Genomic DNA, 17741 nt, shown 5'->3' on the forward strand with positions numbered 1-17741 from the left:
AACTATGACTTACACACGAATAGCGTGCAGAATAACAGTGGAATCAACTCGCTTACTTTTACAACTAGCTTAATCTGGTCGGCCGCGGTGTATAGGTGTCTTGCCGCGGCCGGTAAGGGACTGCTGATGAGCACCAGGTTAGCGGGCTCCGTTCTCGTTTTGCGGTAGCCGCATTCAAATTGACACACAACTAAAACTACATCCGTGTAGCGAGGTTAGGCCGCGCGCACTGTTTTAGAAATCAATTCCAAGTCCCCGACTGCGCGCATCTCCCTCAGCCAGGCACAAGTTTACATCACGTGCAATACGCGACCGGCGGAACAATCCTCGCCAAGTTGCTCAAAACAAGCGCACGGGTTTACAGCGCACTAGAAAATAACATTTATACAGTTTAGAATCGGGATGTGTTCTTTCGGGGCCCTGCACTTATGAAAGGGCTTCATTATGCCAGCGTAGAAAATGAAGACGAAACTTCCAAATTTTGAAATTCTGCGCCCAAACCGCGTGGTACTGTGTAGTAGGCGCCATGTCAGGGATTTCGAAGTGGTCTTCGCGTTCTTTAATTCGATGTTAATAAGAAACGCTCTTAAAGCATGCGAGGGTGAGACTTTCGTTACATTAAAATGCAGTGTAGAGCTCGTTTGCCCATCAACTATAATTACAAGCAGACGTATTTAAAGTTCACGACGTCACGAGGAATTGGTGCAAGAGGTTCAATGCTCCGCCACCACTCGTCTTTCTGTCTAAACGTCTGTTCCTGGGCACACCAAGGCCGCGCTCGCACGACAAGACTGACCTTTTCGGTATTCCACGTGCGCAATGTAGCAGCCCAGGCTGCACTAACATTCCTCCCTCTATAGTGTCTCCAAAACACGTGAGACGGTACGGGGCTGTCCCAGTCATTAGAGGAGATTGCGAGCTCCTTCCCCTCGCTTATGCTGGCCATGCTGAGCACGGCAAGACTGCATCTTTATGTACAAATAAAAAAGAATGTTACGCAGGTGTTCACTTTCGGTATAGTCACCCTACCTGCGCAGGCACTTCCTTGCGGTTACTATCGAGAACACGCCAAGCGGTGCCTAAAACTGGAATTCTGAGATGGGCGTGGAAGGGCGTCGCTTGAGGGTTGTACACCACGACGGAAACCTGGCAACAAAAAAAGAAAATTAAGAAAGAGCGCAGAGAAAAAAATTGCACCGGGAGGCACAGTATATGCATTAAAACAAGAGAACAAATTCACGAAGCTTTTCTTTCGTAACTACTTCTTGCCATTGGCCAAGCCGCGTTCGCTAACAATATGGTCAGCATCAGGATAGGGTGGAATTCGCTCTTACGAAACGTTTTAGCGTAAGAGGTCTTTGCGAATACGGGTCAAGGAGTGTTCGGAAAATGCTTACCGAAAACAAGGGGACCTGTTTGGAATCGGGAGCCCTAAACATAATTGCTTCACAAAACTTTTCCTTCATGTGAACGTTTCCTTTCTTTCTTTCTTTCTCCCCCCCCCCTCCGTGTCCAACGTGTTCGCTATAAGCTCAACCACTATTTCGGCTGGCTGGTGACCTTGCTTTCAAGAATCTTCACCGTGTCCGAATGGCTTCGTGCACACGAGCCCAGGGGCTCAAATTTACAGGATGCGTTCAATTCGCCGTGCTGGACTGCCCACGGCTGCTCGATACCCTGCGTACACCAATGTTCATAGGCTGAAAGCAGCCTCTCGAGTACTCATGTGCAGCTTGGGACGACCAATCGAAGAGGCATATAAAGGAACCGTTTTCACACGCGAATCGCTTTGTGAAACTGGGCGTCTAATCACAAGTAAAGATCTTACGCTCAATCTGTGCGTAAGAGGAGGTACCAGCCAATCGTGATTTCGTACATACTATTATCCAAGCTTAATTTCTAAAATGAAAGAAGGAATTAGATATTTTACGGTGGTACCTTTATTGTGAGCAATACCATTTTGTGAATACGAAAACAAGGTCATAATACATATTATTATTATTATTATTATTATTATTATTATTATTATTATTATTATTATTATTATTATTATTATTATTATTATTATTATTATTATTATTATTATTATTATTATTATTATTCAGGCTTGCGGTGTGGTATTGGAGCAGTGGTGAGCACCCCTATAACAGCCGTGGGGTTCTAAGTTTGAAGCCAACAAATGACGAGAATTTTTGTCTCACATTATTTACGAAGTCGAGGTGTTCGAGCGTAATATGATAGGGGTAGCCGGGCACCGAGTTCGTAATCGGTTAGTGCATTATGAAATCTTATTGAACGCCTTTTGTGCATTTACTCTAAAGCCGAGGCGGTTGTTTTCTTTATGTGCACAAGCGTTATTTAAGTGCAAATGCAACGAAGTTTTTTCAGCACACAGGCACTGACCTGCCTAGACGTTTCCGTGATTTCGCAGGCGCTAATGTTCAAAGTGTGGCAACGCACGAGCTTCGGGACCTTTGACTGCAGGTTCAGGGGCAATAGCTTTTCGAATGCGTAGTTCGTGTATTTCTGGAATAAAGAAAAAAAGAAATAACGCATGACGGGGAATCGACATCACTTCGGAGCTAAAGGACAGACACGTGAACACAAAAGCAAACTTACATCACTTGCGTTGAGGCCGCGTGCAATGTGCTTCACATAGTCATTGGCTACAGCCTGCTTAGCGGTTCCCCTAAAGAAAAAGACAGAGGAACAACACGCAAGCAGATTAAATGAACTGAACGCGCAAGAAAGAAAGTGATCACCGGCACTAACAACGTACAAGCGACAAGCAGCATACGCGTCATCAAAAGTTTTTTTATTCAGTTAAAGGCCAGTGTAATGATGGCGACAACCGCTCGCATCGAAGTATCAAGGCCGAAAGCTGAATATCAGGATTGGCCAGTGCCATGAGCCTGTGCATTATGGTCGCTGAATAGCTGAGGGTAACTCTGCAGCAATGCTACACACGAGTTCAATGACCCGAAGTGCGCGCAGGGTACTTACGAAGGACGGTAACTCGGGGGCTTGGATGCAACAAGAGGCCGGCAGGCAACCGCCCGAGTCGTTCACTGCAGCCTTAGTACTAAGTAGGCGGAACTGACGCCGAATCCAACGAGCCTTTAGTTCGTCAGACCTGTTCGTGATTATACAGGCATCTTCGCTAATAGTACGCTTGCCCACTACCGCGTCTCCAGCCCTTTATTCTTGATAAGCACTCTAGCGTAGGAATTAGTTTGCGAGCACAGACTCTGAAAAAGGAGTGACCAGACAGGACTTAGACTGGGCAGCTTGTGAAGAGCCACTCAAATGAAAGTTTCATCGGCAGACGCCACGCGCCCGTCGATGCTCAAGAAATGGCGCATATAGAGCGCTGGTCCTCAAAGACCTTTAAAAGTATGTGTTGTGCCACAAACAACATGAATGCTCACACATCGTGGTCGAGCTTACGATTCGCCGAATTTCAGATGAGCACGTTACAAACTTGGGCGATACGAAAACAAGCTCATTGCATCGGTTTTTCTAATTAACAGCCTCCAAGATCTTGGCACAATATGCAAAAAACAGTGAATGCCGCCTTGCGCAAACGATTTTATCGGGGAAGACTGTACGTACGTAATGGCGTCGTGGTGCTGACCGACAGCCAAGGCTTCACCTGCAAAAAAGCAGAGATATGCCTTCGACTTATCATTTTCGGAACAGACGTAACATTTACTTGAAGAGGATGAAACAGACATGTTTACACTGGATCAAGTATACTGGCGATACACTGGATCAATGGAACAGGCAGGGTCACAGTAGCCATTATTGCGGCTATGCAGCGCACTTCGCTTCGACATGTACAACCAACTAGCTGCCCCAACCATGGCCCTTCTGTGTGTGGTTACGGTCAATAGAGAAGGACGTAGTGGCTAAAACCAATGGCTATTTAAAGTGGGCCAACGGGAGCAGTCAGGGATCCTCTAAAATCACTCTTGCGGCGGCTCGCGATAGCCTCGGTGGTGTCATCGAGAGAGGCGCGAGCCTTCACACGGGCGTTTTCAAAGTAGTTCAATGTGCGCCCCATAGCTCCCCGAAAAACGTCGCATGTGGCACTTGAAAAGTTGTCGAAGTGTTCGGCCGGAAAGTGAGAAGGGTGTGAACGCCCCCCTTCCCTAGTCTCCAACGTCCACCACTCAGGAGACCATTTGCACCTCAAGTGCAATGATGTGAGCATTACTTGTCGCTCAGAGTGTAACCTACAAAGTGAATACTGAGGGTCCCAGCCAACGCTAGCCAAACTGTTAAATAATTACGGCAGAGCAGCTCCCTGGGCCTGAGCTAGCATCGGGTCGCTTCCGCATGTTACAGATCAGTTCGTGCATAAGCACAAACCACATCTTACTTCGAGGCACAAAGTTACCCTTTCGTTATTGAGGATAAACCTTGCATTACTATTTTTCCTCTCGATAAAGTACTTAATATAACGCCAACAATACATTTAGAGCTTCCACCCAATTTGACTTGTGATTTTAGGGTCAACAGAGTGAGCAAGCAGCACGTACATACAAATAAAGCACCAAAAGTACTTACGTAATACGTTAAGGGCTGCCTCAGTAACTTCCCTGGGACCAGACAAGACACCCAGTTGCTTCGCCGCCTGAAATAGTGTTTTGTCAGCGTAATTAGCTTCCACGCAAGAAATTTACAATCAGGAGAGGCTTGTTGCAGCAATAATGACTACCACGAGCGCATAAGCCCCTGTGTTCCTTTCTATGTGTCCTAGACAGATGTGCACAACGCAGTTGACAAAGAGCTTTGATAAGCGCAATGGACGGAGGTCGAGCAAAGCGCAAAGCTGAGGTCGAGTTTGCCAGGGCGAAGGGGTGCAAGTGAATGACGTCGTATGCCTGACCCGAACTATGATCACATTTCGTGAACTTGTCATATCTTTTATACCCCCCCCCCCGCGCCATATCACCTTGTATATAAGCGCGTTATTTAACAGTATTAAACAGTTGGTAGTTTGTGCTACGTCCGTCCACGTCCTGTCCTTCCTTAATATCGTCTGTGTAAAACTGAGCGCAATATAACCATGAACGTTCACCAACTAGCCCCCTTCATTGCTTTACTAAATCGTACATTATCCTTTGAAATTATTAAAGTACCGGCCTGCATTCGAGAAAATGCTGTAACCATCATGCCCACGATCGCCACGCCAGAGTTCTCTCTAATAAATTTTGTAGGAAACTTCAAGGTTTGACTTGGCCGAGCGCGCACGCACCTGTAGCTGGTTGTTGGCGTATCGGTCGAGGAACTTGAATGCTGGTCGGCTGGTAAAATATCCAGTCCAGAAGGAGTGCGGGTCGCTGGCGTACGGAAAGAAGTCGTCCGTCTTGGTGGTCCAGCCGGCTTTGGACTCTTGCAGCGCCTTCAGGTAGCACGACGGTGTGGAGTAGAGCAGGTGGACTTTGGTTTTGTCCGACTGAAACGACAGTTGCACACGAAAGGCGGTGAGAAACAGACAATCTCGACTATGCGTATAAGCAGATTTAAAGTCGCTTGCTTTGCTGTCTCCACTCCATACAAAATGCTGACATGCGAGCACTCACGCATGTGCCGCGATATTCGCTCGCAAACCGCCCTATGGCACCGCTGCATGATATACTGGTTTCTTCACAACAACTTTTAGGTTCGAACAGACTTGTTTTTTTTTTTTTAATCGCGTGGTCATATAGCGAAATGTTGTCTATTCCGGTGGATTACCTGAAGAGGCAGACATCACTTGCACAGAAAGTCGTCATATTAAGATCGCTGAATTAAAATATTCAGTAATTATTCACTTTAGTGTGCACGTTACAATTGAGAAATCCAAGTCGAGCAGTCAAACTCAGCAAGCATTCACTACTGCCAGAATCCACCGCCGATCAGCCTGACGCCTGGCCGAAGAAAGAGGAGATGATTGCGACGAGCAAGAAGAACTGGATTTCGAAGAATCAGGTCTCCGTTAAAAGGCTGAATGGAAAGCTGCACTCAAAAATATGATCGCCGTTGAAGGGGACCCACTGCCGGGCAGCAATGGTCCGTCTGTGGAGAAGGACTGGCACATCCATGACTCCTGCAAGGCGAGCGTTCTTCGACTCCCATAAGCGGCAAGTCTACCAGCAAGAACACGAAGAATCATCCCCATGCCAGCCAACATCGGCCAAGCGCGACGAATGTCGCAGACAAAGCTCAAAACAAACACGATCATGGCGCACATCCGGACGAGACATGCCCTTCGTACCCGGTCCTATCAGAAAAGGCAAATCTGGAGCACCTCATTTGGCAGTGCTCGGGCCTTGGTTGTATTCAGCACCGGGTAATCGAAGACCTCCCTATTGAGCAACAATAGGGATGTCTTCCGTGAGTGGATTCACCCCACGAGATGGCCGCCGGAGTGAGAGGAAATACTGGACAGTATCTTGGACTCCAGTACTTCATTTAGCCCTTATAACCTCGCCACAGGGGAAGTCATGAGGTCTGAGATGCTTAGTAGTTATTTGGCTCAGTAGAGTGATTTCAAACAACAAACAAAACAAGTAGTAAAGTCACCTTTGCTTAGCGGAAATCCTAAGACTATCATGCCACTATCGAGATAACCATCCCCAATATTGGTTAAAATGCGCATTGCCCTTCCAGTAAATATAGTCCTGAACGGCTAGAGGGGCGTCTTTCGGAAGCTATTAGCTGGAACGCCGATGCATGGCGCATTTTAAGCTAACGCACGCGCAGTGTAGCGTGTCTAGTTGCCCCGCCGCACGTGCGTCGAGCTTGCATAACATGTTCCAACTACCCCGTCATTTGAAAAAAAAATAAACTGATGTGGCGCAGAGATTGAACTGGCTCGCGATCGAGAAATGTTATGAGTTGGAACCTCGCCAAGGAGCGAGATGTTTATTGTCCTGCTCCATGGCATTTTAATGACGGACACACCGGCCGGTCGGCTGACAGAAGGAAGGCATTGCGCGAAGACCCGCTTGTGGGTCTGTACAGTGGCAGTCGCCTTCAAAAGAACCACGCTCGTAATTTAATTTATTTGAGGACTTTTGAATATCACAGAAAGAAGGACAACGAAAGTGAGGCAAAAAAAATCAACAACGAGAACTATCATTCTCGTTTTAACGGCGTCGTTGTGCGCAGTACATTGTGCACAACATTGTCTGCGGGATAAGAACACCAACGTGCGAAGTACAAAACAATACGAGAGAGCTGTACTCATACCTGTGTTCTATCCTACATCCCTTCTTCCTCGCACCTTTTTTGTTGTATTCACAACGCATTCAGCCCCTATGAGCGCCGGCGCGGCACTTCGGCGGCACTGTCACGGCTTTTCATGAGGATGCATGCTGATAGCCCGAGGGGAAGGGCGACTGCAAAATATTCCATAGTGTTGCCGCGAACAATGTACAGCGATTAACCAAGATTGCAGGCCCGTGCTTCGCAATGTCATATAAAGGGAGCAAAGGTACACAATACGTCATCGCTCGATGACGTAGTTTTGGAGCAAGCGCGCGACGCATAGACGAAGAGAAAGGTTGCAGGAGGGCAGAGAAGGGTGAAATTGCACCGAAGTTATTGTGTTACATTATTAACGCTAACAAGCGGAATCTTCCCGGTTTATTTAAAGCTCATGCTGAAACCGCGCTATAGCATCTTTCGAAAAAGCAAAAAAAAGTTTTTCGAGAAGGTCTTTTGGGCCGATGCCTTAAACAATGCCAGTATTGTAATCAATTTTCACAAGTTTTTCTTTCACGAGCCCTTTATATTATAGCATACTGTGCGTAAAGGCATCCGAGAGCAACTCTGTTTTTTACACTGGCTGTACACGTAATGATAATTTAAACTTATATTCAAACATTGTTGCGTGAAGTGGCCACGTGGCTAGATACTTAAATCTACCTGCTCTATTTAAGAATGTATTTAGTACAGGATAGCGATGACATTTCATGCGCGTCAGTGAAATTTTGCATATATAACCACCTTACCCTGAGATTAGCGTGATGAATCAGCTTGTCCAAGTTGATGAACCAATGACCGGCGCTCTGGTAGTTGAAGTCATTGCCCATAGTGACCGGGATATTTTTCGTCCTGTAGTATTTTGCCTGCGGCATGAGGTACAAAAAAAAAGTAAATTCACGGCATAAAAAGAAATAGCGATAGGGGGGCGTCTTTGCTGAACTCAGCACCGATCATCTCCGCTTTCACTGCGTGCTGCGAAACACTCGTTCCTCAAGCCTTCTTCACCGAAAGATGTTCGGTACACCAACCCAACGTTAGCAGTACTGTTTCAGCAACTAGTAGTGATTTTTTTTATTCCTGAGATTCTTTCTTAGGAGCCTCCTCTCTTGAGCAATGTCAAAAAGGTGCTTGCTCAGCCGTTGAATAATTTTTAATTGTTTCAAGACGATTTTGTTGCGAAATTTTGAAGCGAAGCTTTCTTTGCCTCTGTCACGATCCGCCCGGGTTCATGAACGAGGGAAGGCTCGAGGCACCCTCCGTTAGACAGACGCTCCGTTGCGTGGTGGTGAGGAACGATGACTGACCGCCGAGCAGCTGTGCGCGTCGGTGTTTATTGGTGCGGTGACCAATGTTGCCTACCGAGCCTGGCAGGCCACCGAGCCTGGCGGGCCAACGAAGATTATGCCCGAGGGGGCGTCACATGCTTCTTACATCCTCATTCCCTCCACTTTGCGGATGCTGCTGTCTTGCAACTTTCTGCTGGCTGCTGTCTTAGCAGACAACAGCTGAGGCCACTGGGTAGGTGCCCGAATACAGGGAACTTGGGCGACTGCAGATGCAGCTGGGTATTTGGCACTATGACTCGAGAGGTATGTAGGAGCCCTAAATTTAATTATGTATGTATCATGCTTCTCTTGGAAATACACCTCTCGTGGACATTATTCTCTCGACAAGCATTATTTTGCCCTCGTGACACCAACAGCTAACAGCCACAGCCGACGGACTCTGCACGAGCCATCCGCTATTGCTGCTGATACCTCGCTAACGTAAACAAGCTTCGGGCCATTTAGACTCCAATATTGCATTGTATCTGTCCGTCTTCTTTGATTTATTTTTTTCATTCCTGTTATTATTCTCTAAATGTTTCCGTTGTTTTCTTGTCAGAACCAAATGTATTCTTCTAATTTCATTCAAATCATGATCTGTCCCCATAGTGGGTATGCGCCCGCCATCAGAAATGGGAAACCAAACCAAATCAACGTCGTACAGCCCTCGTGCTTCCCCGCGTCGCGTCGTGGTGCACGAGCCAGTCTTAAAACATAAACAAGGTCAAAAAAGTTAAGCGATACTGACAGATGTTTGGCGTTTACAATTAGCATTTGAAAGCTACTCAGATGAACGCGAATCTTTTATGAAATTAGATCTCGATCTAATGCGGCTCGGCTCAGATAGCGCTGCTCTATGCAGACCACTTCGGTGGCTCAGTGGCTATGTCTCCTATGCCTCCAACGAAGACACGGATTCGGCTTCCCGCCGCAGCGCCCGCATTTTGATGGGGGGGAGGGGGGGCGAAGCGAAAACGCTGCAAGTTTACCGATCATTGGGCGCACGTTGAAGAAGCTTAGGTGCTCTAAATTATAACGCTCACCTCTATACGGCGTCTGTCATAGCCCCTGAGTTGATTGGGGACGTTAAACCCAATTAATCAATCAGCCAGTCGACAAACCGCCTAAAATTGGTTCTAAGCAGCACTGCATTGTTTTATAGAGGCAGGAAAATGGGAAAACTAATAAGAACGAGAAAGCGCTTCTAACAACCGCAGCGCTATTTCAAACCAATGTTATTTCACCCGCCGTGGTGACGCAGTGGCTGTGGCGTTCCAGTGCTGAGCACAGGCTGCGGGTTCGGTTCTCGACCACGGCGAAAGAGTGCAAAGTATAAAAAAAGGAGCTCGTGTAAGTATACATTCAGCTTCCCGTTAAGGAATACCTGCGGGCGGTCAAATTTAACCAGCAGCTCTCCCCTACGGTTTATCTCTAAGCCCCAGTGTTGATTTGGCAGGTTAAACTCAATCACCCAATCAATCAATCAATCAATCAATCAATCAATCAATCAATCAATTGTTCTTCCTACTAGCACCCCCCCCCCCCCAACACAAGCCTAAATTTCCGAAAATAACACCGAGCTACAGCACTCGCGCACCAGGAAAGGATTCAGTATAATTAAACGAGTGCTCCTCAAGGCAAAAACGTCGAACGGAGTCATCATAGCGTACTGTACGTACCGTTGCCCTTGCGTAGCTGAGAAACTCGTCCACCTTGTATTTGACATTGTATTCATCACTGTCAGGGTCATCCTGTAACAGAAAGGATACAACCAGACTGAGCAACTTTGATCCGCCTATATGCGTGTTATTACCAGCTATATATACTTGTTGACTACCGCATCATAAGAGCGCCCTACATCTCATTCTCGCGGAGAATTGCCGCGCACGCGTTGTTTTACCGTTTGTCGGCCATCGCTTTCACTGAGTTCTTGATACCCTTATGTTTCTTGCTACCGGCAGTTTAGAGATGCACTGCATTCCGTTCCAAGCATAGCAGGCAATGCTACGAAGGCGAGAGAGACTTCTCGCACAGCTCGTGCTCGCGACCAATAAATAGTGCGCCACGTAAGAAAGATATGTGATTCGATGCAACGCTAAATCGCATACGTTTATCTCGCAAAACATGGCTTAAGTATTGCATGGAAGGTATGGCAGATATAAACCTACTTACCACCGAACAGGTGGAGTGACACGTAATTGTGACCAGCGGCCACGGTGAACCTCTTGCGCTCGCGACCAAAACATATAGTGGGTCGCATATAGCACAGACGTGCACAAACAATACCCGATTTGATGTTCCCTCACGTGCGAAAATTGTAGCTGAACTGTCAGAAGTACAGCTATTCCGTAAAATGCGTCTCAAATAAAAAAAAACAAGACGAAAAATTCGAAACGTGCGGAGCGAAACTTCTACGAGCGCAGTACTCGCGTGCTATTGCTTGCTACGCACGTTTCCGCAGATAACAGTTAAGCGACATACATGGAGGCTAAAAAGACTTACATTAATCTTGCATACCACATTAAAAAAATGCGTTATTCGGATCACGAACACACGAACAAACACGCGCGAATCGCGCGAGAAAATGAAAACACAAGTCGAAAACTGTCAGCGCCTTCGCTAATAGCTATCACGCGGAGGATTGCTTTAGCACAGATGTACGGCGGCGACTGCACACAGAATGGCAGGTGCCGTTGCTTGCATCATTTCACCCGAGTGTATTCAACCGATAGGCGGAATATAAAAAAAAACATTATCGCTTAATATCGTTAACTGCAAACTTAACTGATTAAGGACCCCTCCCGAAATCCCTTAAATCACTGGAAAGGGAGATGTGGTAATATTCAGCCGCCGTCAAACTTAACCCACTCAGTCAAGAAACATCTATAGCTGTTTAACATTACTAACGAACACGGGTTGTAAGGAGCCAACATAGAATGATATGGAAGGAAGACGCATTAGAGCTAACACCCTTCAAGGCACCCCAACTAGAAATACTCAGCACTCCGCGAGAGAGCCAAAAAAGGGGGCTTACAGTTTGTTAAGTTTATGTATGACGCTGAACGTACTTCCAACTCCCAACCCCCAATTTTATTTTCTCTTTCTCTCAAACAATGTAAAATACATTTCCAGTTGTCTAACTTCATTCTCGAAAGTTTTATTAAATGCATGTGTTTTTTTATGCACTGATTCAGGCTGGCATTGGCCACATGCATCAGCTTTAACATTAGCAGGACCCATACGCATCACATACTGGAACTCATAACGAATCGTGGCACAATGACGCTCACGTTACCTATCGCCTGTCCAAAGGGGATAAGTCTCCGTACCCGGCCTACACTGTGGTAACACGCACACACAAACAAAAATAGACAAAAAAAGGGGATACTTGCCACTATGGCCTCGTCGGAGCAGTATATGTCGAAGCAAAATCCACTCGGCGGACTGTACGTATTTGGGAGAATACCCGTGAAAATGTTGGCATCCTTTCCTGTGTAATGCGTAGAACAAGCACCTCGGAATTTCCTTTTGGGTACAACAAATACGAAGTGCCCATATGGGCGCTTTTAGGTGGCGCCGGCCATTCTCCGTCGCGCATTGTACGGCGCAAAGATGTTAGCAATTTTAAGAACGCGCTCACTCGTACGTTTTACAATTACGCTTGCACACAGCATAAACACTGTCCTCGTGACACGCTTCGTGTTTCAAAAGGGTCATTTAACTCGTCTATTTCGAAAGCCGAATTCGCGGGAGTGTCATTGGTCATTTCAGTACAAGCTGATGCGTTCCTTTTTTCCATGAGCGGCACACATATTTAGTTAAGTACAGAAGGGAACGAGGCCATCAAGTACTACAAGCACAAGTATCAGGGCACAACATACCCTTTAAGTACATTACTCTTGATATTCGCAATCAAATTGATGCGTTATTTGTAGACTTTTTCAAAGCTTTCGACATGGTTATACACAACAAGCTACTAAGTAAATTAAACATAAATTTAAATAATCCTCGACTGATCGACTGGATAGCTAGCTTTCGTAACTCGCGCTCTCAATTCGTTTCAATTAATTCCACTTCGTCCTCAATTGTAAATGTAATATCAGGTGTTCCGCAAGGCTCTGTTCTGGGACCCTTGTTATGTTTACTATTTATAAATGACCTTCCCAACAATATTAAGTCAAAAGTCCGTCTTTTATGCCGACGACTGCGTCCTATACTAGGTAATTTCTTCTCCTAGTGATCACGCCTTACTTCAGGATTCTTTCAACAGATTTTGCACCTGGTGTACGGACTGGCAGATGCGCATTAACTTTCAAAAAGCCGCAGCAGTGTCATTTACAAACAGCCATTTTCCTTCACAGCATGTGTACGCTTTGAATAACACAATAGTTCCCCGGACACAGGTGTACAAATACCTTGGAGTTATCTTCACGCACAACATGCAGTGGTCCCAGCATATTGATCACATTACATCTATAGCACTGAGAAAATTAGGTTACTTGAGACAAACATTATATAAATCGCCAGAACACACTAAATTACTAATGTACAAAACACTCATTCGTCCTGTACGCTTCATGCGTCTGGAACCCGTATAAAGTGCGCGACATTAACCAAGTTGAATCGGTACAAAGGAAGGCCGCTCGTTTCATTTGTCATCGCTACGATCGTGATTTTTCGTCCCCATCCGCAATGAATTCCTTGAATTTATTTCTTCTATGCACAGGGCGGCGTATAGATTCCATGAAGCTATTACATTCAATTATTCACTCATGTTGTCGACTATCCGCTGATGATTACATCGCGTACGCCAGTGCTCTTCCAACTGGGCATTGTCGCACCCTCAACCTAAAGCTTTTCTTTGCGCGCACTAACATCTTCAAACACAGTTATTTCCCGAGAGTTGTCGACTGCTGGAACGAGTTACCCGGTTCTGTTCGTGAATTGGCATTGTCCGATTTTGTAGAAGTACTATAGTGCCATAAGATTGTTGTCCCTTTTTCTTTTAATCTATTCTGTTCAACTGCCTTTTTTTTCTGTTTCTTGCGTTTGTTGCACTCCACTCCTGCAATAGCCCTGAATAGGACTGTAGCATTTGAAAATAAATAAATAAACAAATTTGGAACTCTAATAGAGGCAATGCCGGTGAGCATATGGTTCCAGTCGTTACACGTTTGAGGAAGGAAAAAGTGGAAGTGTGGTTTGCACGTCAACGAGAAACGAACATCTTATGACGACGGTCGACACGAGATGCTATAAAAAATTGCACATGTTGATATAAAAGCGTGGAAAATACATAGCATGCAAACTTGACCTTAACAATTGCTTGGTGTTCGGTCATTACCATAGAAGCGTTATTGCGGTCGCTTTTATTCGCTCTTGACGATGGTTAAAACCATGAAATATAAGGGAGCATCCTTATGGTTCTCCTTGTGTTTATTTCATTTTTTAAATTTATTTCCTAGGGACTGCCACACGAAAAACGGTACCGGAATGCTCACCAAGGTTGTCACTGGCCCTCCAAATAAACTCCAGCCGGTGCTCCTTCTTGCGTGCTGCAAAATCTTGGTAGTCAAGTCGCCCAAAGAAGTACCCATCCATTCCCATCTGTAAAAAAGAAAACAAAACCCTTAGCTCTCGGCGGGCTGAGTTTTTCAGAAAGCCCGAACGACGCCTACAAAAAAAGAAAAAAGAAAGAAAGAAAGAGAAAAATTGAAGTAAATTACGCGATTTCTAAGAGCTGAACCCCACCACCAGTTGGAGGAAGCTTTCGAAATTACGGTCCCTTACAATGTTCACTTGCCACCCCCGCCTTCCCTCCTCCTTTTTTTTTCTTTTTTTAGTGCACAGCCTGAAGGCAATAAAAAAAAAGAACAGTGTAGAGGCCGGATATATCTGTTAACTTAAATCATTACGTTCACGCTACGCGGACAGCGGATAGGTACAAGAGTCAAAACTTGCATGGTGTTCTTAATCAATCTTTATTTAGCATTCATTCATTTACAAAAAAATTAACACTAGGACAAGAACTAAATGCTGCTTTTTTGCAGCTTGACAAAAAATAACAGCAGTGTACAATGTTGCGCAGAACAGCAAGGCGGAAATCATTATTGAAGCAATGATAATATTCTTCAACGATGGCAAACATTACTGCATAATGAATCAATAACGTCCATGTTGCACACTAACTGCAGCCGCCGAAGAAACCACTTTTTTCCCCTTTTCTGCGTTTAATCGACATATCTCCTCCAAAACAGCAGCTTTTCATTCTCGATCGAGAAGTGCCTGCAAAGGAGAAGGCATTTACGTGACCCGACAGCGGCATTTGCGTCGACTTCAGACTTAAAGGAGCACTGGACAAAGATTTTCGGAGTTCCAGAAGCTCTACCGCACGCTTCTCGCAAGTCAAAGGAAGGCACACTTGGCGAGTACGTAGCCTGGGAAGCGCTTTTACGTTAATTTGACACAAAAAGCCAGCTTCGAGATGACGGACCTGGCGCCATCGACATTGCCATGACGTCATTACAACGTAAAATTTGCAGACGCCATGTTGCAATAAGGCTACGGCGTTGTTCATACAAGATAAACAGGAGCACGTTTTTTTTTTTTTTTTCTGGCGGGGCTCGCGTGTGGCAACCGCAACGAGGAATGGAGCCAGCCGGTGAATCATGACGTCGTGATGGATCCACCTCCCGGGTAGAGGAACCGAAACTGGGGCCATCCTCACAAAGCTTTTCGTTCCTAAGTGATTCTTGCAATTGGCCAGCCGCTGTCGCTAATAATATGTCCAGCATCGGGACTGGCTGGAATTTTGCTCTTTTAAGAACAAACTCTAGCGTAAGAGTGAATTGCGAATACGGGCCTTCGTTCGTACAAGCGGGTATTTTAGTAAATTGTTTACGGCGCTCTAATAATCGCAATTATTTTTTCTGCGGACTAGAAGGTCTCGGCCTTCATTCAACGCAAGAAAAATTAAAAAAAGAGAGGTTGAAAATGTCATGTCACTATACTCCAGGCTTCATGCTACACCTCTCGCATTTCAGACTAATAAGTAGATCGCCAATTCGCTCCGCTTCCCATTTTGTTCGGCACGGGAAGATGTTTCGGAAGAGGCACGAGCTGAGCGAAAACATTGCGCACGCACGAATACGCTCAGTCACAAACATCATCCACGGCACGCGCAAGTCCCTATCGTGGAAACCAGAGCGGACAGCGGAGCCTGACTGGGCGAACTGATAATAAATTTTGCTATAAAAAGAAACAAAATTGTACAACCACCGTAGCAGTCGCGTCGCATGAGGCACCATCTGCCGCTTTATGTGCCATCACAAGTGCACCATTTCACATGCCATCAATGAGACTACGAACAACAGCTCTTGGCTCGCACTTGGGTTGGCGCCGCGATCATTGAGGCCATCGACGCTTCAGAAAGGCGGTATACGGGTAAAGCTCCTGGATCGACGCTGTGTAGGCGCTTGAGAGGCAAAGATATTGCCGCCCTCCCCCTTCACACCTCCATGTCTTTCCTCGGGAGTTCGGGTGATTTTCTTGCGAACACACAGTCCGTATGCAGGAGTGGCGAACGTGTGCTCTGCCACCATGTAATTGAATGTTTTCGCATGGTACGAGCTGCTGGAGCGAGCAGCCCAGGCGCGTTAGCGCCAGGCCATCTGCCAAGTACGGAAAATGCGGTTTTAGGTAACGTATCGACTGCGACTGCATGACGATGGAAACTCTTATGCAGACAATCTGAAAATGGCCTGTGAAATTTGGTGCCTGACCACTCTGGCTCTCTTACCTGCGCCAGCAGGGAGGCGTATTCCCTGGAGTGACCGAACGGATCAATCTGCCATCCTATCTTAGGCACGCCGCACTTGCCGAAAGTGTCCTTGAGCAGGCGTATGCCGTAGGTCATTTGGTCGATCGTGTTGCTGTAGTGGACGCAGGCCTCGTCGTTCATCACCCAGCCACCGCTGATAAACTCCATGCGACCTGCATGGCGATGCGGTCTATATTAAACGGCACATGTTCATTAGTAAATCATGTAATGTTCAGTCCTATTCATTTACTATACGAATTGAAAAGTGTCGTTTCCTGTATAGGGGCCCCAATCTGATGACAGGCGCTTGCGATATCGCCACACACTCGATTCCCCAACTAGGCGCACTTTGAAAAGTTATAAGCAAAAACAAACTTGTCTATCAGTTTCGACTTTGCCGTACTCCTCGGTCGCGTAGCTTGACAGAATCAAAGTTATGTTGTTTGCCGTCACTCGGAGCAAGTCATAGTTTTTATTTGGCCTAATTGCATAATTAGTTGTTATTAATTAACTTCTCATTATATTATTTGCAAGATATATATATATATATATATATATATATATATATATATATATATATATATATATATATATATATATATATATATATATATATATATATATATATATATATATATATATATATACGATATATACGATATATATATATATATATATATATATATATATATATATATATATATATATATATATATATATATATATATATATATATATATATATTACAACAGAGAGTTAGCTTTATCCACATAATAGCCTCACTTCACTTAATTTGAGACACCCTGAATTTATTTATTTATTTATTTATTATATTTATTCGAGAGACGGTATAGAAGACATGCCAATCCGACCCCGACCCTTGGCAAAGCCCCTTCGCGGTGCCCCAATATTAATTCACGTCACCATGCCACCCACGATAGCAAGAATAGAAACCTTACCAGACTGCACGAGCGCGTTGAAGCGTGCCTTCCTGGTTTCATTGAGCTTCTTCCACCATAGGTTGAAGAAGCCCGTCTCCACGAAGATGAACCGCCTGCTCGGGTCATTCTCCAGTTCGTTCAGCACGCTCTCGAAGATGTAGCGCACGCCCACGTTTGCGTAATAGTTTTTGGCTGCGAAGAAAAGAAAAAAAAACGATAACAACGTCGCAAAGATGCAGGAGTCGGAAGGAGCTACCGAAGCTGCACCTAAAGTCCACGCATCATCCATCGCTCGGATAGCACATTCCCGCTGCTCCAGCTCGGTTTTATACAATAAACTAATGATGATAATGATGACGTCAATGTATCCAGTGTAAACTTGTTTAAATAACCGTCAGG

At 45.5% G+C, this 17741-nt stretch overlaps 1 protein-coding gene across 5 annotated transcripts in view; it reads right to left on the reverse strand.

Annotated features, from left to right (window-relative positions):
- Positions 1-17741, reverse strand: part of LOC135901056 (lysosomal alpha-mannosidase-like) — a 73594-nt gene that overhangs the window by 34130 nt on the left and 21723 nt on the right. For all 5 annotated transcript variants that reach the window (XM_065430704.1, XM_065430705.1, XM_065430708.1 and 2 more), the window contains 12 exons: positions 17361-17534; positions 16381-16574; positions 14084-14189; positions 11975-12072; positions 10262-10333; positions 8004-8120; positions 5261-5461; positions 4570-4636; positions 3613-3652; positions 2620-2689; positions 2404-2526; positions 1030-1146 (listed from right to left, as the gene is read on the reverse strand). In XM_065430704.1, coding sequence (XP_065286776.1) covers positions 1030-1146; positions 2404-2526; positions 2620-2689; positions 3613-3652; positions 4570-4636; positions 5261-5461; positions 8004-8120; positions 10262-10333; positions 11975-12072; positions 14084-14189; positions 16381-16574; positions 17361-17534 — 1379 coding nt within the window. The remainder of the gene's footprint in view (positions 1-1029; positions 1147-2403; positions 2527-2619; positions 2690-3612; positions 3653-4569; positions 4637-5260; positions 5462-8003; positions 8121-10261; positions 10334-11974; positions 12073-14083; positions 14190-16380; positions 16575-17360; positions 17535-17741) is intronic.

This window comes from Dermacentor albipictus, chromosome 1, assembly GCF_038994185.2.
Source record: "Dermacentor albipictus isolate Rhodes 1998 colony chromosome 1, USDA_Dalb.pri_finalv2, whole genome shotgun sequence".
Classification (NCBI taxonomy): Eukaryota; Metazoa; Arthropoda; class Arachnida; order Ixodida; family Ixodidae; genus Dermacentor; species Dermacentor albipictus.